At 47.4% G+C, this 25,954-nt stretch overlaps 1 protein-coding gene across 2 annotated transcripts in view; it reads left to right on the top strand.

The window, feature by feature from the left end:
* LOC139541679 (tumor protein p63-regulated gene 1-like protein) overlaps nucleotides 1-25,172 on the top strand; it is a 78,932-nt gene extending 53,760 nt beyond the window's left edge. For both annotated transcript variants that reach the window (XM_071346603.1, XM_071346604.1), the window contains 2 exons: nucleotides 19,970-20,123; nucleotides 24,748-25,172. In XM_071346603.1, coding sequence (XP_071202704.1) covers nucleotides 19,970-20,123; nucleotides 24,748-24,942 — 349 coding nt within the window. In that variant the 3' untranslated portion in view covers nucleotides 24,943-25,172. The remainder of the gene's footprint in view (nucleotides 1-19,969; nucleotides 20,124-24,747) is intronic.
* The last annotated feature ends 782 nt before the right edge of the window (nucleotides 25,173-25,954 follow it).

The raw sequence follows: 25,954 nt of genomic DNA on the forward strand, positions 1-25,954 counted from the left end.
TAGTATGTAGAGTTCTGCTAGGAGTAAACCCAACCTGGTATGTAGAGTTCTGCTAGGAGTAAACCCAACCTGGTATGTAGAGTTCTGCTAGGAGTAAACCCAACCTGGTATGTAGAGTTCTGCTAGGAGTAAACCCAACCTGGTATGTAGAGTTCTGCTAGGAGTAAACCCAACCTGGTATGTAGAGTTCTGCTAGGAGTAAACCCAACCTGGTATGTAGAGTTCTGCTAGGAGTAAACCCAACCTGGTATGTAGAGTTCTGCTAGGAGTAAACCCAACATGGTTGCTGACTCCTTTACACTGCTACTGTTTACACTGTACCACACCTTTCTCTCTCCCTTTCTCTTCTCTCTCTCCCTTTCTCTTCTCTCTCTCCCTTTCTCTTCTATTCTCTCCCTTTCTCTTCTCTCTCTCCCTTTCTCTTCTCTCTCTCCCTTTCTCTTCTCTCTCTCCCTTTCTCTTCTCTCTCTCCCTTTCTCTTCTATTCTCTCCCTTTCTCTTCTCTCTCTCCCTTTCTCTTCTCTCTCTCCCTTTCTCTTACACTCTCTCCTGGAGGTTGGTTGATTGGCTGGCTGTCTAGGTACATGGATGGATGGATGGCCGTGAGAGAGAGAGAAAGACTCTGAGGCTGTATTTAGCAGTCAGGGGATTTGTGAGTTTGCTGAGAGACGCTGTGTGACACTGCCATGACAGCTGAACTGGTCTATGTATCCTTCCTTCCCTGGTGCTACAGGGAGACTCAGGAATTTATTGTCGCTCGAACATCAGCTTAACTAAGAATTCAGTGTGTGTGTGTGTGTGGGGGGGGGGGGGGGGGTACATTTGCACAGATTAACTCTATTGTTCCCTCCAAGCTGAACACCAAGCTCAGGGCCCTGGGTCTGAACACCAAGCTCAGAGCCCTGGGTCTGAACACCAAGCTCAGGGCCCTGGGTCTGGACACCAAGCTCAGAGCCCTGGGTCTGGACACCAAGCTCAGAGCCCTGGGTCTGAACACCAAGCTCAGAGCCCTGGGTCTGGACCCCAAGCTCAGGGCCCTGGGTCTGGACACCAAGCTCAGAGCCCTGGGTCTGGACACCAAGCTCAGCGCCCTGGGTCTGGACACCAAGCTCAGGGCCCTGGGTCTGGACACCAAGCTCAGGGCCCTGGGTCTGAACACCAAGCTCAGAGCCCTGGGTCTGGACACCAAGCTCAGGGCCCTGGGTCTGGACACCAAGCTCAGAGCCCTGGGTCTGGACACCAAGCTCAGGGCCCTGGGTCTGGACACCATGCTCAGAGCCCTGGGTCTGAACACCAAGCTCAGAGCCCTGGGTCTGGACACCAAGCTCAGGGCCCTGGGTCTGGACACCAAGCTCAGAGCCCTGGGTCTGGACACCAAGCTCAGGGCCCTGGGTCTGGACACCAAGCTCAGAGTCCTGGGTCTGAACACCAAGCTCAGAGCCCTGGGTCTGGACACCAAGCTCAGAGCCCTGGGTCTGAACACCAAGCTCAGAGCCCTGGGTCTGAACACCAAGCTCAGAGCCCTGGGTCTGGACACCAAGCTCAGGGCCCTGGGTCTGGACACCAAGCTCAGGGCCCTGGGTCTGGACACCAAGCTCAGAGCCTTGGGTCTGAACACCAAGCTCAGAGCCCTGGGTCTGGACACCAAGCTCAGAGCCCTGGGTCTGGATACCACCCTCTGTAAATGGATTCTGGACTTCCTGACGGGAAAACCGCAGGCTGTGAGGATTCACAACAACACCTCCTCCACACTGACTCTTAACACAGGGGCCCCCCAGGGGTGTGTCCTCGGCCCTCTGCTGTACTCTTTGTTCACCCAGGACTGCGTTGGTTTGCACCAACAGGCTCAGAGACACTCTTAACACAGGGGCCCCCCAGGGGTGTGTCCTCAGCCCTCTGCTGTACTCCCTGTTCACCCAGGACTGCGTTGGTTTGCACGACACCTACTCCATCATCAAGTTTTCTGACAACACAACAGTTGTAGGCCTAATACTACTGCTGCTTCGTCGAGAGCGTCCTGACCGGTTGCATCACGGCCTGGTAAGGGAAATGCTCCGTCCACGACCGCAAGGCCTACCAAACAGTACATCACTGGGACCGTGCTCCCACCTATCCAAGACATCTACTTGAAATGTTGCCTGAGGAAGTCCTGCAGTATCATCAACGAGGTCTGATACCAACAGGCTCAGAGACAGTTTCTATCTCCAAGCCATCAGACTGTATCAGAGCATGAGGTCTGATACCAACAGGCTCAGAGACAGTTTCTGTCTACAAGCCATCAGACTGTATCAGAGCATGAGGTCTGTTACCAACAGGCTCAGGAACAGTTTATATCTACAAGCCATCAGACTGCTGAACACTTGAACTGGTTCTCCACACCCTATCACTCTCTCTCTCTCTCTCTCACTCACTCACTCACTCACTCACTCACTCACTCACTCACTCACTCACTCACTCACTCACTCACTCACTCACTCACTCACTCACTCACTCACTCACTCACTCACTCACTCACTTACTCACTCACTCACTCACTCACTCACTCAATCACTCACATACACACACACACACACACTACACGTACATTCATGCTACACACACATCTCAACTGCTGCTACCAGTCTTTTATTATGATTGCTAAATGCTGCACAATGTAACCACTTATCCCCAACCCCCACTTCCCCAAAACGTGTCAATTATTGGACTATAAATTGTACCTTCCTGTTTTATATTGATGCTAAAATGTTTATTCTATTTGCTTTGTTTTGGATTCTTATAGATATATATATTCTTATTGTAGTTTCATTGTCAATACCTGCAAGTAAGCATTTTGTTGGCAGATAAAATACCAAATGTGTGTGTGTGTGTGCGTGTGTGTGTGTGTGTGTGTGTGTGTGTGTGTGTGTGTGTGTGTGTGTGTGTGTGTGTGTGTGTGTGTGTGTGTGTGTGTGTGTGTGTGTGTGTGTGTGTGTGTGTGTGTGTGTGTGTGTGTGTGTGTGTGTGTGCGTCTACATTTGAAGTGACTTGCGTAGAAGGGGGCTTGCTATGTACAGCCCCCAGCAGTGTATTTAGCTGTGTTGTATTATCAACACAGTGAAGACTTCCAAGGCCTCTGGCAGGTTAGAGAGCCCAGCCCTGTTGTGCCTGTCTGGGCTAGTCCCTCCACCCTGGTGCTTACCTGAGGAATTCTGCCTCCTTCAGACCCTTTTATATCTCCATTGATACCAGGGCAATAGGCTCCACGCTCATACAAAAGGAAGTGTATACACACCTTATCCCCTCTCCTCCACCCTCGCCTTCTTTTGGTGAAATATAGTAAGTTGTCTATGAGCCGAGGCTTTAGGTCTTTGTGCCCTCCTGGGCTTATTGCTTTGGGTCTTTAGGTCTCCTTTCCTCCCAGGTGGGAACGTTTGGGGAGTGTCCCAAAAAAATCGCACCCTATTCCCTATATAGTACACTAGTGTTGACATTCACACACACACACACACACCCCTTTACACTCATCATTTCCTGCTGGTCTCATGTACATATCTACCTCAAATACCTTATTATCTATCCTGATGCCTAGTTACTTTACCCTGCCTTCATGTACATATCTACCTCAAATACCTTATTATCTATCCTGATGCCTAGTCACTTTACCCTGCCTTCATGTACATATCTACCTCAAATACCTTATTATTATCTATCCTGATGCCTAGTCACTTTACCCTGCCTTCATGTACATATCTACCTCAAATACCTTATTATCTAACCTGATGCCTAGTCACTTTACCCTGCCTTCATGTACATATCTACCTCAAATACCTCTGTACCTCTACAAATTGATCTGGTACTGGTACTTCCTGTACATAGCTCCACATTGATCTGGTACTGGTACTCCCTGTATATAGCTCCACATTGATCTGGTACTGGTACTTCCTGTATATAGCTCACATTGATCTGGTACTTCCTGTATATAGCTCCACATTGATCTGGTACTGGTACTTCCTGTATATAGCTCCACATTGATCTGGTACTTCCTGTATATAGCTCCACATTGATCTGGTACTTCCTGTATATAGCTCCACATTGATCTGGTACTCCCTGTATATAGCTCCACATTGATCTGGTACTGGTACTTCCTGTATATAGCTCCACATTGATCTGGTTCTCCCTGTATGTAGCTCCACATTGATCTGGTACTTCCTGTATATAGCTCCACATTGATCTGGTACTTCCTGTATATAGCTCCACATTGATCTGGTACTCCCTGTATATAGCTCCACATTGATCTGGTACTTCCTGTATATAGCTCCACATTGATCTGGTACTCCCTGTATATAGCTCCACATTGATCTGGTACTCCCTGTATATAGCTCCACATTGATCTGGTACTGGTAATTCCTGTATATAGCTCCACATTGATCTGGTACTCCCTGTATATAGCTCCACAGTGATCTGGTACTCCCTGTATATAGCTCCACATTGATCTGGTACTGGTACTCCCTGTATATAGCTCCACATTGATCTGGTACTTCCTGTATATAGCTCCACATTGATCTGGTACTGGTACTCCCTGTATATAGCTCCACATTGATCTGGTACTTCCTGTATATAACTCCACATTGATCTGGTACTGGTACTTCCTGTATATAGCTCCACATTGATCTGGTACTCCCTGTATATAGCTCCACATTGATCTGGTACTGGTACTCCCTGTATATAGCTCCACATTGATCTGGTACTCCCTGTATATAGCTCCACATTGATCTGGTACTCCCTGTATATAGCTCCACATTGATCTGGTACTTCCTGTATATAGCTCCACATTGATCTGGTACTCCCTGTATATAGCTCCACATTGATCTGGTACTGGTTCTTCCTGTATATAGCTCCACATTGATCTGGTACTGGTACTTCCTGTATATAGCTCCACATTGATCTGGTACTGGTACTTCCTGTATATAGCTCCACATTAATCTGGTACTTCCTGTATATAGCTCCACATTGATCTGGTGCTGGTACACCCTGTATATAGCTCCACATTGATCTGGTACTGGTACTCCCTGTATATAGCTCCACATTGATCTGGCACTGGTACTTCCTGTATATAGCTCCACATTGATCTGGCACTGGTACTCCCTGTATATAGCTCCACATTGATCTGGTACTTCCTGTATATAGCTCCACATTGATCTGGTACTCCCTGTATATAGCTCCACATTGATCTGGTACTGGTACTCCCTGTATATAGCTCCACATTGATCTGGTACTCCCTGTATATAGCTCCACATTGATCTGGTACTGGTACTCCCTGTATATAGCTCCACATTGATCTGGTACTGGTACTTCCTGTATATAGTTCCACATTGATCTGGTACTGGTACTTACTGTATATAGCTCCACATTGATCTGGTAGTCCCTGTATATAGCTCCACATTGATCTGGTACTGGTACTTACTGTATATAGCTCCACATTGATCTGGTACTGGTACTTCCTGTATATAGCTCCACATTGATCTGGTACTCCCTGTATATAGCTCCACATTGATCTGGTACTGGTACTCCCTGTATTTAGCTCCACATTGATCTGGTTCTTCCTGTATATAGCTCCACATTGATCTGGTACTGGTACTTCCTGTATATAGCTCCACATTGATCTGGTACTGGTACTCCCTGTATATAGCTCCACATTGATCTGGTACTGGTACTTCCTCTATATAGCTCCACATTGATCTGGTACTGGTTCTTCCTGTATATAGCTCCACATTGATCTGGTACTTCCTGTATATAGCTCCACATTGATCTGGTACTGGATCTTCCTGTATATAGCTCCACATTGATCTGGTACTCCCTGTATATAGCTCCACATTGATCTGGTACTGGTACTCCCTGTATATAGCTCCACATTGATCGGGTACTGGTTCTTCCTGTATATAGCTCCACATTGATCTGGTACGGGTACTTCCTGTATATAGCTCCACATTGATCTGGTACTTCCTGTATATAGTTCCACATTGATCTGGTACTCCCTGTATATAGCGCCACATTGATCTGGTACTGGTGCTTCCTGTATATAGCTCCACATTGATCTGGTACTCCCTGTATATAGCTCCACATTGATCTGGTACTTCCTGTATATAGCTCCACATTGATATGGTACTTCCTGTATATAGCTCCACATTGATCTGGTACTTCCTGTATATAGCTCCACCTTGATCTGGGTCTACCTGTATATAGCGCCAAATTGATCTGGTACTTCCTGTATATAGCTCCACATTCATCTGGTACTGGTACTTCCTGTATATAGCTCCACATTGATCTGGTACTCCCTGTATATATCTCCACATTGATCAGGTACTGGTACTTCCTGTATATAGCTCCACATTGATCTGGTACTGGTACTTCCTGTATATAGCTCCACATTGATCTGGTACTTCCTGTATATAGCTCCACAATGATCTTCTACTCCCTGTAAATAGCTCCACATTGATCTGGTACTGGTACTTCCTGTATATAGATCCACATTGATCTGGTACTTCCTGTATATAGCTCCACATTGATCTGCTACTTCCTGTATGTAACTTCGTTCTTGTGTATTTTACTTTTTTTCATCCAGTGTTACTATTTTAAAACTCTGAATTTTAGGGAAGGACTCGTAAGCAAGCATTTCAGGGTAAATTCTACACCAGTTGGTTCATGGTTCAAAGTAGTGCACTATATAGGGAATAGGGCTCTGATCTAAAGGAGTGCACTATATAGGGAATAGGACTCTGGTCTAAAGTAGTGCACTATATAGGGAAAAGGTCTCTGATCTAAAGGAGTGCACTATATAGAGAATAGGACTCTGGTCTAAAGTAGTGCACTACATAGGGAATAGGGCTCTGGTCTAAAGTAGTGCACTATATAGGGAATAGGGCTCTGGTCTAAAGTAGTGCACTATATAGGGAATGGGATGCCATTTGGGACGTAGCCTTGCTTTGGTAGCAGCTGGGCTGGAATGGCTGCCAGCACAAAGAGGTCAGGAGCCATTTTGTGTGTGTGTGTGTGTGTGTGTGTGTGTGTGTGTGTGTGTGTGTGTGTGTGTGTGTGTGTGTGTGTGTGTGTGTGTGTGTGTGTGTGTGTGTGTGTGTGTGTGTGTGTGTGTGTGTGTGTGTGTGTGTGTGTGTGTGTGTGTGTATAGAGTGGTTGTGTAAACAGGTATAGTAGATGATTGCGTTATAAACGCAGCCCCACCCTGTCCTGCTGGCTAGGTGTGATATATAGAGGAGGAGGAGACAGCTGTATTCTGTAGCCTCAGGGATCGAAGTGGGCTTGGCAGGCAGGAAGTACTAGGTGTGTTCTGGAGGTACTGTAGAGGCCACTGTGAAGACAGAACATTAGGAGAAAATAAAAGCAGGATTAACCAAAAGGCAAGGATGGGGATTGTGAATGACCCACCGACAAGTCTCTATTCTTCCAACCACTGTCCTGTTCAGTATGCTACTGAGAAGGACTCAGGCTACCATTAATGCCCTGAGTGACAGAAGGGGAGAGAAGGAGAGTGAAGAGAGGGAGAAGAGAGAGGGAGACGAGAGAGGAAGAGGAGGGATAGAGGGATAGGAGAGAGAGGGAAAGAAGAGATAGGGAGAGAAGAGATAGGGAGAGGAGAGAGAGGGAGAAGAGAGATAGGGAGAGGAGAGATAGGGAGAAGAGAGAGAGGGAGAGGAGAGAGAGGGAGAGGAGAGGAGAAAGGGAGAGGAGAGAGAGGGAGAGGAGAGGAGAAAGGGAGAGGAGGGAGAAGAGAGGGAGAGGCTGTTGAAGTGTTCGGAAGGAAGTACTGTTGCTTAAGGTGTGTTCCAGAGGTCTCACTTGGCTGACAACAGAACATTAGAACAAATAAAATCAGGACAAATGGTGACTCAGCAATATTAAAAGCATGACCAACATTCAGGATGGGGAATGACTCAACTCTTTTAACTATTCTCCGTCAATATAACACACAGAGGGAGGGAGCAGAGGACAGAGAGGGAGCAGAGGACAGAGAGGAAGCAGAGGACAGAGAGGGGGAGAGAGGGAGCGGAGGACAGAGAGGGGGAGAGAGGGAGCGGAGGACAGAGAGGGAGCAGAGGACAGAGAGGGAGCAGAGGACAGAGAGGGAGCAGAGGACAGAGAGGGGGAGAGAGGGAGCGGAGGACAGAGAGGGAGCAGAGGACAGAGAGGAAGCAGAGGACAGAGAGGGGGAGAGAGGGAGCAGAGGACAGAGAGGGAGCAGAGGACAGAGAGGGGGAGAGAGGGAGCAGAGGACAGAGAGGGGGAGAGAGGGAGCAGAGGACAGAGAGGGGGAGAGAGGGAGCAGAGGACAGAGAGGGGGAGAGAGGGAGCAGAGGACAGAGAGGGAGCAGAGGACAGAGAGGAAGCAGAGGACAGAGAGGAAGCAGAGGGGAGAGAGGAAGCAGAGGACAGAGAGGGGGAGAGAGGGAGCAGAGGACAGAGAGGGGGAGAGAGGGAGCAGAGGACAGAGAGGGGGAGAGAGGGAGCAGAGGACAGAGAGGGGGAGAGAGGGAGCAGAGGACAGAGAGGGAGCAGAGGACAGAGAGGAAGCAGAGGACAGAGAGGGGGAGAGAGGGAGCAGAGGACAGAGAGGGGGAGAGAGGGAGCAGAGGACAGAGAGGGAGCAGAGGACAGAGAGGGAACAGAGGACAGAGAGGAAGCAGAGGACAGAGAGGGAGCAGAGGACAGAGAGGGAGCAGAGGACAGAGAGGGGGAGAGAGGGAGCGGAGGACAGAGAGGGAGCAGAGGACAGAGAGGAAGCAGAGGACAGAGAGGGGGAGAGAGGGAGCAGAGGACAGAGAGGGAGCAGAGGACAGAGAGGGAGCAGAGGACAGAGAGGAAGCAGAGGACAGAGAGGAAGCAGAGGGGAGAGAGGAAGCAGGGGACAGAGAGGGGGAGAGAGGGAGCAGAGGACAGAGAGGGAGCAGAGGACAGAGAGGAAGCAGAGGACAGAGAGGAAGCAGGGGAGAGAGGAAGCAGAGGACAGAGAGGGGGAGAGAGGGAGCAGAGGACAGAGAGGGGGAGAGAGGGAGCAGAGGACAGAGAGGGGGAGAGAGGGAGAAGAGGACAGAGAGGGGGAGAGAGGGAGCAGAGGACAGAGAGGGGGAGAGAGGGAGCAGAGGACAGAGAGGAAGCGGGGGAGAGAGGGAGCGGAGGACAGAGAGGGGGAGAGAGGGAGCAGAGGACAGAGAGGAAGCAGAGGACAGAGGGGGAGAGAGGGAGCAGAGGACAGAGAGGGAGCAGAGGACAGAGAGGAAGCAGAGGACAGAGAGGGGGAGAGAGGGAGCAGAGGACAGAGAGGGGGAGAGAGGGAGTGGAGGACAGAGAGGGGGAGAGAGGGAGCAGAGGACAGAGAGGGAGCAGAGGACAGAGAGGGAGCAGAGGACAGAGAGGAAGCAGAGGACAGAGAGGAAGCAGAGGACAGAGAGGAAGCAGAGGACAGAGAGGGGGAGAGAGGGAGCGGAGGACAGAGAGGGGGAGAGAGGGAGCAGAGGACAGAGAGGGGGAGAGAGGGAGCAGAGGACAGAGAGGGGGAGAGAGGGAGCAGAGGACAGAGAGGGGGAGAGAGGGAGCAGAGGACAGAGAGGAAGCAGAGGACAGAGAGGAAGCAGAGGACAGAGAGGGAGCAGAGGACAGAGAGGGAGCAGAGGACAGAGAGGAAGCAGAGGACAGAGAGGAAGCAGAGGAAGCGGAGGACAGAGAGGAAGCAGAGGACAGAGAGGAAGCAGAGGACAGAGAGGAAGCAGAGGACAGAGAGGGGGAGAGGACAGAGAGAAAGCAGAGGACAGAGAGGAAGCAGAGGAAGCAGATTCCTCTGAATTGTAATGGAGTGAGAGAAGCTATACAGGCTTATTTATCTTCCAATTGTGTTTTGATAAATATGATTCTGTATGATAGGAAAACTGAAAGGCATCGTGTGGTTGCACTGTAGATAACCCATCAGAAGTAGTCAATACCAGGTTGTGTTCCAATTTTCACTGGTCAAATACTACTAATCATTCAATGAGGCAGATGGCTCATTCATAACAAAACTCTTTGATATTGCCAACCACTTTCAGAACTGTTTTAATTGACAAGATTAGAAAACGTGGGCATGTCATGCAAACAAAATCAAACGCTGAGCCTTCATATTCATGTAAAACAGACCAACTCATGAAAGACAAGCCCTGTAGTTTTCTGTTCCACCAAGTGGGTGTGGAAGACGTGAAAAATATTATTGTCATCTATAAATAAGGACAAACCACCTGGTTCCCGACTACCTGGATGGTGAATTACTGAGGTTGGTAGCAGAATACATCGTGACTCCTGTTTTGCCACATCTTTAATCTAAGCCGAGAAGATGGAGTGTGCCCTCAGGCCTGGGGGGTGACAAAGGTCATTCAGCTGTCCAAAAAATAGCAGAGCACCCCTTTAATGGTTCAGACAGCAGACCAATCAGCCTGTTACCGCTTAACAAACTGTTGGGGAAAAAAGAGTGTTCGACCAAATGTTCTAATTTTTTTTTTAACCTTTATTTAACTAGGCAAGTTAGAGAGACACCACAACACTACATAAAGAGAGACCTAAGACAACAACATAGCAAGGCAGCAACACATGACAACACAACATGGTAGCAGCACAATCTATCACATCCATACGGCCCAGGCAGGAAGACTGGCCAGGCAGGAAGACTGTCCATTCAGATAGTACCCTAGTCTATCTCATCCATACTGTCCAGGCAGGAAGACTGTCCAGGCAGGAAGACTGTCCAGGCAGGAAGACTGTCCATTCAGATAGTACCCTAGTCTATCACATCCATACTGTCCAGGCAGGAAGACTGTCCAGGCAGGAAGACTGTCCATTCAGATAGTACCCTAGTCTATCACATCCATACTGTCCAGGCAGGAAGACTGTCCAGGCAGGAAGACTGTCCATTCAGATAGTACCCTAGTCTATCACATCCATACTGTCCAGGCAGGAAGACTGTCCAGGCAGGAAGACTGTCCAGGCAGGAAGACTGTCCAGGCAGGAAGACTGTCCAGTCCATTCAGATAATATCCGAGTCTATCTCACATCCATACTGTCCAGGCAGGAAGACTGTCCAGGCAGGAAGACTGTCCATTCAGATAGTATCCTAGTCTATCACATCCATACTGTCCAGGCAGGAAGACTGTCCATTCAGATAGTATCCTAGTCTATCACATCCATACTGTCCAGGCAGGAAGACTGGCCAGGCAGGACGACTGTCCATTCAGATAGTACCCTAGTCTATCACATCCATACTGTCCAGGCAGGAAGACTGTCCAGGCAGGAAGACTGTCCAGGCAGGAAGACTGTCCATTCAGATAGTACCCTAGTCTATCACATCCATACTGTCCAGGCAGGAAGACTGTCCAGGCAGGAAGACTGTCCAGGCAGGAAGACTGTCCAGGCAGGAAGACTGTCCAGTCCATTCAGATAATATCCGAGTCTATCACATCCATACTGTCCAGGCAGGAAGACTGTCCAGGCAGGAAGACTGTCCAGGCAGGAAGACTGTCCATTCAGATAGTATCCTAGTCTATCACATCCATACTGTCCAGGCAGGAAGACTGTCCAGGCAGGAAGACTGTCCATTCAGATAGTATCCTAGTCTATCACATCCATACTGTCCAGGCAGGAAGACTGTCCAGGCAGGAAGACTGTCCAGGCAGGAAGACTGTCCAGGCAGGAAGACTGTCCAGGCAGGAAGACTGTCCAGTCCATTCAGATAATATCCGAGTCTATCACATCCATACTGTCCAGGCAGGAAGACTGTCCAGGCAGGAAGTCTGTCCAGGCAGGAAGACTGTCCAGTCCATTCAGATAATATCCGAGTCTATCACATCCATACTGTCCAGGCAGGAAGACTGTCCAGGCAGGAAGACTGTCCAGGCAGGAAGACTGTCCAGGCAGGAAGACTGTCCCGTATGGATGTTTCAACATGATAATACAGTAATATGCCCATGATGAGACCCAGCTTCCTGTGTATTTCTGAGAGGAGAAGAAACATACTGAGAATGCTGTTGTTGCACGAACACATCACATTTTGATTTGGATTATTAAAGGACGAGGTTACATACATGTTACATACTGATTACATACAGGTTACATACATGTTACATACTGATTACATACAGGTTACATACAGGTTACATACAGGTTACATACAGGTTACATACTGATTACATACAGGTTACATACATGTTACATACTGATTACATACAGGTTACATACAGGTTACATACAGGTTACATTTATTTTTATTTTTTTATTTCACCTTTATTTAACCAGGTAGGCTAGTTGAGAACAAGTTCTCATTTGCAACTGCGACCTGGCCAAGATAAAGCATAGCAGTGTGAACAGACAACACAGAGTTACACATGGAGTAAACAATAAACAAGTCAATAACATGGTAGAAAAAAAAGAGAATCTATATACAATGTGTGCAAAAGGCATGAGGTAGGCAATAAATCGAATAATTACAATTTAGCAGATTAACACTGGAGTGATAAATCATCAGATGATCATGTGCAAGAAGAGATACTGGTGTGCAAAAGAGCAGAAAAGTAAATAAATAAAAGCAGTATGGGGGGTGAGGTAGGTAAATTGGGTGGGTAGTTTACAGATGGACTATGTACAGCTGCAGCGATCGGTTAGCTGCTCGGATAGCAGATTTTTAAAGTTGTTGAGGGAGATAAAAGTCTCCAACTTCAGAGATTTTTGCAATTCGTTCCAGTCGCAGGCAGCAGAGAACTGGAAGGAAAGGCGTCCAAATGAGGTTTTGGCTTTAGGGATGATCAGTGAGATACACCTGCTGGAGCGCGTGTTGCGGGTGGGTGTAGCCATCGTGACCAGTGAACTGAGATAAGGCGGCACTTTACCTAGCATAGCCTTGTAGATGACCTGGAGCCAGTGGGTCTGACGACGAACATGTAGCGAGGGCCAGCCGACTAGGGCATACAGGTCGCAGTGGTGGGTCGTATAAGGTGCTTTAGTAACAAAACGAATGGCACTGTGATAAACTGCATCCAGTTTGCTGAGTAGAGTATTGGAAGCTATTTTGTAGATGACATCGCCGAAGTCGAGGATCGGTAGGATAGTCAGTTTTACTAGGGTAAGTTTGGCGGTGTGAGTGAAGGAGGCTTTGTTGCGGAATAGAAAGCCGATTCTTGATTTGATTTTGGATTGGAGATGTTTGATATGAGTCTGGAAGGAGAGTTTGCAGTCTAGCCAGACACCTAGGTACTTATAGATGTCCACATATTCTAGGTCGGAACCGTCCAGGGTGGTGATGCTAGTCGGGCGTGCGGGTGCAGGCAGCGAACGGTTGAAAAGCATGCATTTGGTTTTACTAGCGTTTAAGAGCAGTTGGAGGCCACGGAAGGAGTGTTGTATGGCATTGAAGCTCGTTTGGAGGTTAGATAGCACAGTGTCCAAGGAAGGGCCGGAAGTATATAGAATGGTGTCGTCTGCGTAGAGGTGGATCAGGGAATCGCCCGCAGCAAGAGCAACATCATTGATGTATACAGAGAAAAGAGTCGGCCCGAGAATTGAACCCTGTGGTACCCCCATAGAGACTGCCAGAGGACCGGACAACATGCCCTCCGATTTGACACACTGAACTCTGTCTGCAAAGTAGTTGGTGAACCAGGCAAGGCAGTCATTAGAAAAACCGAGGCTACTGAGTCTGCCGATAAGAATATGGTGATTGACAGAGTCGAAAGCCTTGGCCAGGTCGATGAAGACGGCTGCACAGTAATGTCTTTTATCGATGGCGGTTATGATATCGTTTAGTACCTTGAGCGTGGCTGAGGTGCACCCATGACCGGCTCGGAAACCGGATTGCACAGCGGAGAAGGTACGGTGGGATTCGAGATGGTCAGTGATCTGTTTGTTGACTTGGCTTTCGAAGACCTTAGATAGGCAGGGCAGGATGGATATAGGTCTGTAACAGTTTGGGTCCAGGGTGTCTCCCCCTTTGAAGAGGGGGATGACCGCGGCAGCTTTCCAATCCTTGGGGATCTCAGATGATACGAAGGAGAGGTTGAACAGGCTGGTGATAGGGGGTGCGACAATGGCGGCGGACAGTTTCAGAAATAGGGGGTCCAGATTGTCAAGCCCAGCTGATTTGTATGGGTCCAGGTTTTCCAGCTCTTTCAGAACATCTGCTATCTGGATTTGGGTAAAGGAGAAGCTGGGGAGGCTTGGGCGAGTAGCAGCGGGGGGGGGCGGGGCTGTTGGCCAAGGTTGGAGTCGCCAGGAGGAAGGCATGGCCAGCCATTGAGAAATGCTTGTTGAAGTCTTCGATTATCACAGATTTATCGGTGGTGACCGTGTTACCTAGCCTCAGTGCAGTGGGCAGCTGGGAGGAGGTGCTCTTGTTTTCCATGGACTTTACAGTATCCCAGAACTTTTTGGAGTTAGAGCTACAGGATGCAAATTTCTGCTTGAAAAAGCTGGCCTTTGCTTTCCTGACTGACTGCGTGTATTGGTTCCTGACTTCCCTGAACAGTTGCATATCGCGGGGGCTCTTCGATGCTATTGCAGTTCGCCACAGGATGTTTTTGTGCTGGTCGAGGGCAGTCAGGTCTGGAGTGAACCAAGGGCTATATCTGTTCTTGGTTCTGCATTTTTTGAACGGAGCATGCTTGTCTAATATGGTGAGGAAGTAACATTTAAAGAATGACCAGGCATCCTCAACTGACGGGATGAGGTCAATATCCTTCCAGGGTACCCGGGCCAGGTCGATTAGAAAGGCCTGCTCGCAGAAGTGTTTTAGGGAGCGTTTGACAGTGATGAGGGGTGGTCGTTTGACCGCGGACCCGTGGCGGATACAGGCAATGAGGCAGTGATCGCTGAGATCTTGATTGAAGACAGCAGAGGTGTATTTGGAGGGCAGGTTGGTCAGGATAATGTCTATTAGGGTGCCCATGTTTACGGATTTAGGGTTGTACCTGGTGGGTTCCTTGATGATTTGTGTGAGATTGAGGGCATCAAGCTTGGATTGTAGGACTGCCGGGGTGTTAAGCATATCCCAGTTTAGGTCACCTAACAGAACAAACTCTGAAGCTAGATGGGGAGCGATCAATTCACAGATGGTGTCCAGGGCACAGCTGGGAGCTGAGGGGGGTCGGTAGCAGGCGGCAACAGTGAGAGACTTATTTCTGGAGAGATTAATTTTTAAAATTAGAAGTTCGAACTGTTTGGGCATAGACCTGGAAAGTATGACAGAACTTTGCAGGCTATCTCTGCAGTAGATTGCAACTCCTCCCCCTTTGGCAGTTCTATCTTGACGGAAAGTGTTATAGTTGGGTATGGAAATCTCAGAATTTTTGGTGGCCTTCCTAAGCCAGGATTCGGACACGGCAAGGACATCAGGGTTGGCAGAGTGTGCTAAAGCGGTGAGTAAGGCAAACTTAGGGAGGAGGCTTCTGATGTTGACATGCATGAGGCCAAGGCTTTTTCGATCACAGAAGTCAACAAATGAGGGTGACTGGGGACATGCAGGGCCTGGGTTTACCTCCACATCACCCGAGGAACAGAGGAGTAGTAGGATGAGGGTGCGGCTAAAGGCTATCAAAACTGGTCGCCTAGAGCGTTGGGGACAAAGAATAAAAGGAGCAGATTTATGGGCGTGGTAGAATAGATTCTGGGCATAATGTGCAGACAGGGGTATGGTGGGGCGCGGGTACAGCGGAGGCAAGCCCAGGCACTGGGTGATGATAAGAGAGGTTGTATCTCTGGACATGCTGGTCTCAATGGGTGAGGTCACCGCATGTGTGGGGGGTGGGACAAAGGAGGTATCAGAGGTACGGAGAGTGGAACTACAGGGTCCATTGCAAACCAAAACAATGATAATGATAACTAGCCTGAACAACAGTATGCAAGGCATATTGATATTTGAGAGAGACATACAATAAGGCATAAAGTGATTGCAGGTCTTGATTGGGAGAGCTAGCTAAAACAACAGGTAAGATAACAGCAGCAATAACAGGGTGCTAGTCTAACACAGCAACAACAGGTAAAAATGGCGACGACTAGGCAGAGAGGGTCGGATTAACTACACACAGATCCTGAGTTAAAGCACAGAGCCGACAGATAAAACACAAATAAACAGAATGGAGTACCGTGAATTAATGGACAGTCAAGCATGCATCAGCTATGTAGCCACGTGATCATAGTGTCCAGGGGGCAGCCGTAGATGGAGCAGGGAGGCCTCCACTAAGCTAGCACGCGGCGTTTAAAGTTAGTAGCCCGGGGGGTGGTCTGCTCAGACGGAGGGGGTCTGCTCAGACGTGGTCGTGTCGACAGAGAGTCCAAGCCGGATGGCGAAAGAGAGGTTGTGAATTGTAGAATTGTGTTTGCTAACTGGTGCTAGCTTCGTGGCAGTGGCGCTAGCTGCGCTAGCTGCAAGCTAGCTGTGAGGATCAGAAGTAGTGGCTCAGGGATTACGGCAGGAATCCGGCGTTGTTGTCGAGAGACAGTCCGATGCTGGTAAATTGGTGAGTAATATCCAGGCTAATAACAGGGCTGGTGTCTGTGCAGAAGGTAAGAGCTACTAGCAGCGGCAAAAAAAATGGCTAAATTAGCTTGTAGCTGATTTAGACCAGTTGTGATGGATTGGCAGGGCTCTGTGTCGGCAAAAAAAAAAAAAAGTCCAGTCCAATTGGCAAAAGAGGTATTGTAGCCCAAGAATTCGCTGGTAGACCTCTTCGGCTAGCCGGCAGATGGGCATAGCTCGAGGCTAGCTCAAGGCTAACTGGTGCTTGCTTCGGGACAGAGGTGTTAGCCAGTAGTAGCCACTCGGTTGCAGCTAGCTAGCTGTGATGATACGGTGTAATTGTCCAGAGCTTGCGTCAGGAATCCGGTGATGTGGTAGAGAAAAAGCAGTCCTATATGCTCTGGGTTGATATCGCGCTTGCAGACTGGCAGGTATTGGCCCGGTATTGAAGCTGGCTGTGTCCGAGTTGAGGGTGAAGACCGCAGCAGTGGCTAACTGACTACTAGCTAGTAGCTAGTTATCTGGCTAGCTTCTGATTGGGGTTACGGTTCTAAAGTATAAAAAAATAGCAGGTCCGTACCATATTGGGTGAGGCGGAATGTAGGAATGTATATTCAGTTCCTAGATGGAAAGTGAAATTAAAATATATACGAAATGTATACGAAAAATACGAAGACTATTTACACGGGACAAGACAAGACAAAGACACGTCCGACTGCTACGCCATCTTGGATACTGATTACATACAGATTACATACAGGTTACGTACAGGTTACATACATGTTACATACAGGTTACATGCAGATTACATACAGGTTACATACAGATTACATACAGGTTACATACAGGTTATATACAGGTTACATACAGGTTACATACAGTTTACATACAGTTTACATACAGATTATATACAGGTTACATACAGATTACATACAGGTGACATACAGGTTACATACAGGTTACATACATGTTACATACAAGTTACATACAGGTTATATACAGGTTACGTACAGGTTACATACATGTTACATACATGTTACATACAAGTTACAAACAGGTTACATACAGGTTACATACAGGTTACATACAGGTTACATACAGTTTACATACAGATTACATACAGGTTACATACAGGTTACATACAAGTTACAAACAGGTTACATACAGTTTACATACAGGTTACATACAGATTACATACAGGTTACATACAGTTTACATACAGATTATATACAGGTTACATACAGATTACATACAGGTTACATACAGATTACATACAGGTTGCATACAGGTTATATACAGGTTAAATACAGGTTACATACATACAAGTTACATACAGGTTACATACATACAGGTTACATACAGGTTACATACAGATTACATACATACAGGTTACATACATACAGGTTACATACAGGTTACATACATGTTACATACATGCAGGTTACATACATGTTACATACAGGTTACATACAGGTTACATACATGTTATATACAGGTTACATACAGATTACATACAGGTTACATACAGGTTATATACAGGTTACATACAGGTTATATACAGGTTACATACAGGTTATATACAGGTTACATACAGGTTACATACAGGTTATATACAGGTTACATACATGTTATATACAGGTTATATACAGGTTACATACAGGTTACATCAAATCAAATCAAATGTATTTATAAAGCCCTTCTTACATCAGCTGATATCTCAAAGTGCTGTACAGAAACCCAGCCTAAAACCCCAAACAGCAAGCAATGCAGGTGTAGAAGCACGGTGGCTAGGAAAAACTCCCTAGAAAGGCCAGAACCTAGGAAGAAACCTAGAGAGGAACCAGGCTATGAGGGGTGGCCAGTCCTCTTCTGGCTGTGCCGGGTGGAGATTATAACAGAACATGGCCAAGATGTTCAAATGTTCATAAATGACCAGCATGGTCAGATAATAATAATCACAGTAGTTGTCGAGGGTGCAGCAAGTCAGCAACTCAGGAGTAAATGTCAGTTGGCTTTTCATAGCCGATCATTCAGAGTATCTCTACCGCTCCTGCTGTCTCTAGAGAGTTGAAAACAGCAGGTCTGGGACAGGTAGCACGTCCGGTGAACAAATGACATACAGATTACATACAGGTTATATACAGATTACATACAAACTACATACAGGTTACATACAGGTTATATACAGATTACATACAAACTACATACAGGTTACATACAGGTTATATACAGATTACATACAAGTTATATACAGGTTACATACAGGTTATATACAGATTACATACATACTACATACAGATTACATACAGGTTATATACAGATTACATACAAACTACATACAGGTTACATACAGGTTATATACAGATTACATACAAACTACATACAGGTTACATACAGGCTATATACAGATTACATACAGGTTATATACAGGTTACATACAGGTTATATACAGATTACATACAAACTACATACAGATTACATACAAACTACATACAGGTTACATACAGGTTATATACAGATTACATACAAACTACATACAGGTTACATACAGGTTACATACAGGTTATATACAGATTACATACAAACTACATACAGGTTACATACAGGTTATATACAGATTACATACAAACTACATACAGGTTACATACAAACTACATACAGGTTACATACAGGTTATATACAGATTACATACAAACTACATACAGGTTACATACAGGTTACATACAGGTTATATACAGATTACATACAAACTACATACAGGTTACATGTGCAGTTTACTGTTGATTATTTGTGTTGACTGGTTCTGAATTTGTTATTTCAAGACTGTCATTCTGTTTCTCTGTGTGTTTACATGAGAGAAGGAGAGGGTGTGACTGTCATTCTGTTTGTCTGTGTGTTTTCATGAGAGAAGGAGAGGGTGTGACTGTCATTCTGTTTCTCTGTGTGTTTTCAGGAGAGAAGGAGAGGGTGTGACGGTCATTCTGTTTCTCTGTGTGTTTTCAGGAGAGAAGGAGAGGGTGTGACTGTCATTCTGTTTCTCTGTGTGATTTCAGGAGAGAAGGAGAGGGTGTGACTGTCATTCTGTTTCTCTGTGTGATTTCAGGAGAGAAGGAGAGGGTGTGACTGTCATTCTGTTTCTCTGTGTGTTTTCAGGAGAGAAGGAGAGGGTGTGACTGTCATTCTGTTTCTCTGTGTGTTCTCAGGAGAGAAGGAGAGGGTGTGACTGTCCTTCTGTTTCTCTGTGTGTTTTCAGGAGAGAAGGAGAGGGTGTGACTGTCATTCTGTTTCTCTGTGTGTTTTCAGGAGAGAAGGAGAGGGTGTGACTGTCATTCTGTTTCTCTGTGTGTTCTCAGGAGAGAAGGAGAGGGTGTGACTGTCATTCTGTTTCTCTGTGTGTTCTCAGGAGAGAAGGAGAGGGTGTGACTGTCCTTCTGTTTCTCTGTGTGTTTTCAGGAGAGAAGGAGAGGGTGTGCGTGTGTTCTGGGACCGGCTAAGGGAACCCTCATTCTCCTCTCGGTGGAACCCGTTCGCTACAGACTACCCATTCTGCACCTTTACCTATCACCCTGTCAGAAACATAGACCACAGCTTCACTGCTCTCTGTGATGTGAGTTTTGTGATGTGTACCATTCCCTACCACCCTACCATCTTACACCCTACCTCCCTACCACCCTACCACCCTACATATTCCATCCTACCTCCCTACATTTTACACCCTACCACCCTACCAACCGACATATTCCACCCTACCATCTAACACCCTACCACCCTACCATCTTACACCCTACTATTTTACACCCTACCACCCTACCTCCCTTTCACCCTACCATCTTACACCCTACTATTTTACACCCTACCACCCTACCATCCTACACCCTGCCATCCTACCTTTCTACACCCTACCATCCTACACCCTACCATCCTACACCTTACCATCCTACCACCCTACCATCCTACACCCTGCCAACCTACCATCCTACTACCCTACCATCCTACACCCTACCACCCTACAATCCTACACCCTGCCATCCTACCTTTCTACACCCTACCATCCTACTACCCTACCATCCTACTACCCTACCATCCTACACCCTACCACCCTACCATCCTACTACCCTACCATCCTACACCCTGCCATCCTACCATCCTACTACCCTACCATCCTACACCCTACCAACCTACCATCCTACACCCTGCCATCCTACCATCCTACTACCCTACCATCCTACACCCTACCACCCTACCACCCTACCATCCTACACCCTACCATCCTACTACCCTACCATCCTACACCCTGCCATCCTACCATCCTACTACCCTACCATCATACACCCTACCAACCTACCATCCTACACCCTACCATCCTACTACCCTACCATCCTACACCATACCACCCTACCACCCTACAATCCTACACCCTGCCATCCTACCTTTCTACACCCTACCATCCTACTACCCTACCATCCTACACCCTACCACCCTACCATCCTACTACCCTACCATCCTACACCCTACCACCCTACCATCCTACACCCTACCATCCTACTACCCTACCATCCTACACCCTGCCATCCTACCATCCTACTACCCTACCATCCTACACCCTACCAACCTACCATCCTACACCCTGCCATCCTACCATCCTACTACCCTACCATCCTACACCCTACCACCCTACCACCCTACCATCCTACACCCTACCATCCTACTACCCTACCATCCTACACCCTGCCATCCTACCATCCTACTACCCTACCATCATACACCCTACCAACCTACCATCCTACACCCTACCATCCTACTACCCTACCATCCTACACCATACCACCCTACCATCCTACACCCTGCCATCCTACCATCCTACACCCTACCACCCTACCATCCTACACCCTGCCATCCTACCTTTCTACACCCTACCACCCTACCAACCTACCACCCTACCACCCTACCACCCTACTCCCGGCCATCTTACCACCCTACGCCCTACCATCCTACCAACCTACCACCCTACGCCCAACCAACCTACCACCCTAATACTCTTTACCCTACCAATCTACCACCCTACCAACCTACCACCCTACCAATCTACCACCCTACTCCCGAACATCTTACACCCTACCATTCTACCAACCTACCACCCTAATACTCTTTACCCTACCAATCTACCATCCTACCAACCTACCACCCTACGCCCAACCTACCTACCACCCTACCACCCTAATACTCTACACCCTACCATCCTACCACCCTACGCCCAACTATCCTACCACCCTAATACACTTCACCCTACCAACCTACCACCCTACGTCCAACCAACCTACCACCCTACGCCCAACCAATCTACCACTCTACCAACCTACCACCCTACGCCCAACCAATCTACCACTCTACCAACCTACCACCCTACGCCCAACCATCCTATCCTACCATCCTACCACCCTAATACTCTACACCCTACCATCCTACCATCCTACCACCCTACGTCCAACCAACCTACCACCCTAATACTCTAAACCCTACCATCCTACCACCCTACGCCCAACTATCCTAACACCCTAATACTCTCAACCCTACCATCCTACCACCCTACGCCCAACCATCCTACCACCCTAATACTCTACACCCTACCATCCTACCACCCTACACCAGACCATTCAAATCAAATCAAATGTTATTGGTCACATACACATATTTAGCAGATGTTATAGTGGGTGTAGTGAAATGCTTGTGTTCCTAGCTCCAACAGTTCAGTAAAATCTAACAATTCACAACAATACACACACATCTAAAAGTAAAATAATGGAATTAAGAAACATATAAATATTAGGACAAGTAATGTCAGAGTGGCATTGACTAAAATACAGTAGAATAGAATACAGTAGAATAGAATACAGCATATACATATGAGATGAGTAAAGCAGTATGTAAACATTATTAAAGTGACCAGTGTTCCGTTTATTAGAGTGACCAGTGTTCCATTATTAGAGTGGCCAGTGTTCCATTATTAGAGTGGCCAGTGTTCCGTTATTAGAGTGGCCAGTGTTCCATTATTAGAGTGGCCAGTGTTCCATTATTAGAGTGGCCAGTGTTCCGTTATTAGAGTGGCCAGTGTTCCATTATTAGAGTGGCCAGTGTTCCATTATTAGAGTGGCCAGTGTTCCATTATTAGAGTGGCCAGTGTTCCGTTATTAGAGTGGCCAGTGTTCCATTATTAGAGTGGCCAGTGTTCCGTTATTAGAGTGGCCAGTGTTCCATTATTAGAGTGGCCAGTGTTCCATTATTAGAGTGGCCAGTGTTCCATTATTAGAGTGGCCAGTGTTCCATTATTAGAGTGGCCAGTGTTCCATTATTAGAGTGGCCAGTGTTCCATTATTAGAGTGACCAGTGTTCCATTATTAGAGTGGCCAGTGTTCCATTATTAGAGTGGCCAGTGTTCCGTTATTAGAGTGGCCAGTGTTCCGTTATTAGAGTGGCCAGTGTTCCATTATTAGAGTGGCCAGTGTTCCGTTATTAGAGTGGCCAGTGTTCCATTATTAGAGTGGCCAGTGTTCCATTATTAGAGTGGCCAGTGTTCCATTATTAGAGTGGCCAGTGTTCCATTATTAGAGTGGCCAGTGTTCCATTATTAGAGTGGCCAGTGTTCCATTATTAGAGTGGCCAGTGTTCCGTTATTAGAGTGGCCAGTGTTCCATTATTAGAGTGGCCAGTGTTCCATTATTAGAGTGGCCAGTGTTCCATTATTAGAGTGACCAGTGTTCCATTATTAGAGTGGCCAGTGTTCCATTATTAGAGTGGCCAGTGTTCCATTATTAGAGTGACCAGTGTTCCATTATTAGAGTGACCAGTGTTCCATTATTAGAGTGGCCAGTGTTCCATTATTAGAGTGGCCAGTGTTCCATTATTAGAGTGGCCAGTGTTCCATTATTAGAGTGACCAGTGTTCCGTTATTAGAGTGGCCAGTGTTCCGTTATTAAAGTGGCCAGTGTTCCATTATTAGAGTGGCCAGTGTTCCATTATTAGAGTGGCCAGTGTTCCATTATTAGAGTGGCCAGTGTTCCGTTATTAAAGTGACCAGTGTTCCATTATTAAAGTGACCAGTGATTCCATGTCTATGTATACGGGGCAGCAGCCTCTAAGGTGCAGGGTTGAGTAACCGGGTGGTAGCCGGCTAGTGATGACTATTTAACAGGCTGATGGCCTTGAGATAGAAGATATTTTGGCAGACTGTACCACCCCCTCGAGAGTCGGTACCAGGCAGTGTTACAGCCCGACAGGAAGCTCTCAATTGTGCGCCTCAATTTGTGAGGTTTTTAGTGGCCAAGCCGAATTTCTTTAGCCTCCTGAGGTTGAAGAGACGCTGTAGCATTTCAGATCATCAGTGATCTTCCCTCTCTCGCTCCCTTTCTCAACCGACAAGACACACAGCCATGCGCATTAGATCACATGCTGTGTCTCGACGAACTGTGCCGATTCAACATGTAGAATAGTCGGGAAATGAATAGAATATTGCAGCCGATGTTCTGTGTTCAGAGGCGATAGAAAGGCCAAACGCTGTTTTTAACTTTTCCTCATTCTGCCGTGTTTCTTCTACCTCTCTCTCTCCCTTCTCTCTTCCTCTCTCTCTCCCTCCTCTCTTCCTCTCTCTCTCCCTCCTCTCTTCCTCTGTATCTCCCTCCTCTCTTCCTCTCTCTCTCCCTCTTCTCTCCCTCCTCTCTTCCTCTCTCTCTCCCTCCTCTCTCCCTCCTCTCTCCTTCCTCTCTCTCCCTCCTCTCTCCTTCCTCTCTCTCCCTCCTCTCTCCTTCCTCTCTCTCCCTCCTCTCTTCCTCCCTCATCTCTCCCTCTCTCTCTTCCTCTCTCTCTCCCTCCTCTCTTCCTCTCTCTCTCCCTCTTCTCTCCCTCCTCTGTTCCTCTCTCTCCATCCTCTCATCCTCTTTCTCTCCCTCCTCTCTCTCCCTCCTCTCTCCCTCTGTCTCTCCCTCCTCTTTTCCTCTCTCTCCCTCCTCTCTTCCTCTCTCTCCCTCCTCTCTTCCTCTGTCTCTCCCTCCTCTTGTCCTCTGTCTCTACCTCATCTCTTCCTATGTCTCTCCCTCCTCTCTTACTCTGTCTCTCCCTCCTCTCTTCCTCTCCCTCCTCTCTCTCTCCCTCCTCTCTTCCTCTCTCTCTCCCTCCTCTGTCTCTCCCTCCTCTCTTCCTCTGTCTCTTCCTCTATCTCTCCCCCCTCCCTTTCTCAGATCCAAAGTTTCCGTGAGCAGCTGACGGAAGCAGCCCAGAAGGCCCACCTAAAGACGCCTGTCCCTGGCAAGGCCAACGGGGTCCTGGTGCTGAACCAGCCCCTGCTCATCGAGGCCTACGTGGGTCTCATGTCCTATATCGGCAACCAGAACAAACTGGGGTACAGTCTGGCACGGGGAAACGTTGGGTTTTAAACTAGGATTTTGTCTTTGTGCTTTTCAATGTACATTACTACTTCATTACTTAACCCTATTTTACAGTTTGTTTTCTTGGCTTGTTCAACTACAGTCAGTCTGAAATTTAAAGGTATGTAGTTTTCTATCATTTGGATTACCTAAAGGATAGTCTACTGTAATTTCATACACAAATTACCGTGCCAAATTCTTCCTGACAACACAGTCAATAAAGTTTTCGCATTACCATCCGTGACTGTACAACTCTGATTTACCATCCTCTAACTCAATCACTTAATGTACAAACAGACACCAGGCTCCCGAGTGGCACAGCTGTCTAAGGCATCTCAGTGCTAGAGGCGTAACCGGCCATGATTGGGAGTCCCATAGGGCGGCGCACAATTGGCCCAGCGTCGAACGGGTTAGGGTTTTGGCCCGGGGTAGGCTGAATTTGTTCTCCAGTTAAATAAAGGTTAAATAAATGAAATCCAGGAGCTTTACCTCTGTAGTTATTAATCATTCAGCTTTGCAATGGGAGCTTCTCCCTCCATGGTCATTTATGGTGCCCTATTCCCTATGCAGTGCACTACTTTAGACCAGGGCCCTATAGAACCCTATTCCCTATGCAGTGCACTACTTTAGACCAGGGCCCTATAGAACCCTATTCCCTATGCAGTGCACTACCTTAGACCAGGGCCCTATAGAACCCTATTCCCTATGCAGTGCACTACTTTAGACCAGGGCCCTATAGAACCCTATTCCCTATGCAGTGCACTACTTTAGACCAGGGCCATGCTGGTGTGTTTGTGTGTGTCTAAGAGAGACAGACAGACAGAGAGACAGATGCAGACAGACAGACAGACAGTATACAGATTAGTATTTGATAGCATTGCCTTTAAATGGTTTAACTTGGGTCAAATGTTTCGGGTAGCCTTCCACAAGCTTCCCACAATAAATTGGGTGAATTTTGTCCCATTCCTCCTGACAGAGCTGGTGTAACTGAGTCAGGATTGTAGGCCTCCTTGCTCGCACA

The sequence above is a fragment of the Salvelinus alpinus genome, chromosome 16, assembly GCF_045679555.1.
Source record: "Salvelinus alpinus chromosome 16, SLU_Salpinus.1, whole genome shotgun sequence".
Classification (NCBI taxonomy): domain Eukaryota; kingdom Metazoa; phylum Chordata; class Actinopteri; order Salmoniformes; family Salmonidae; genus Salvelinus; species Salvelinus alpinus.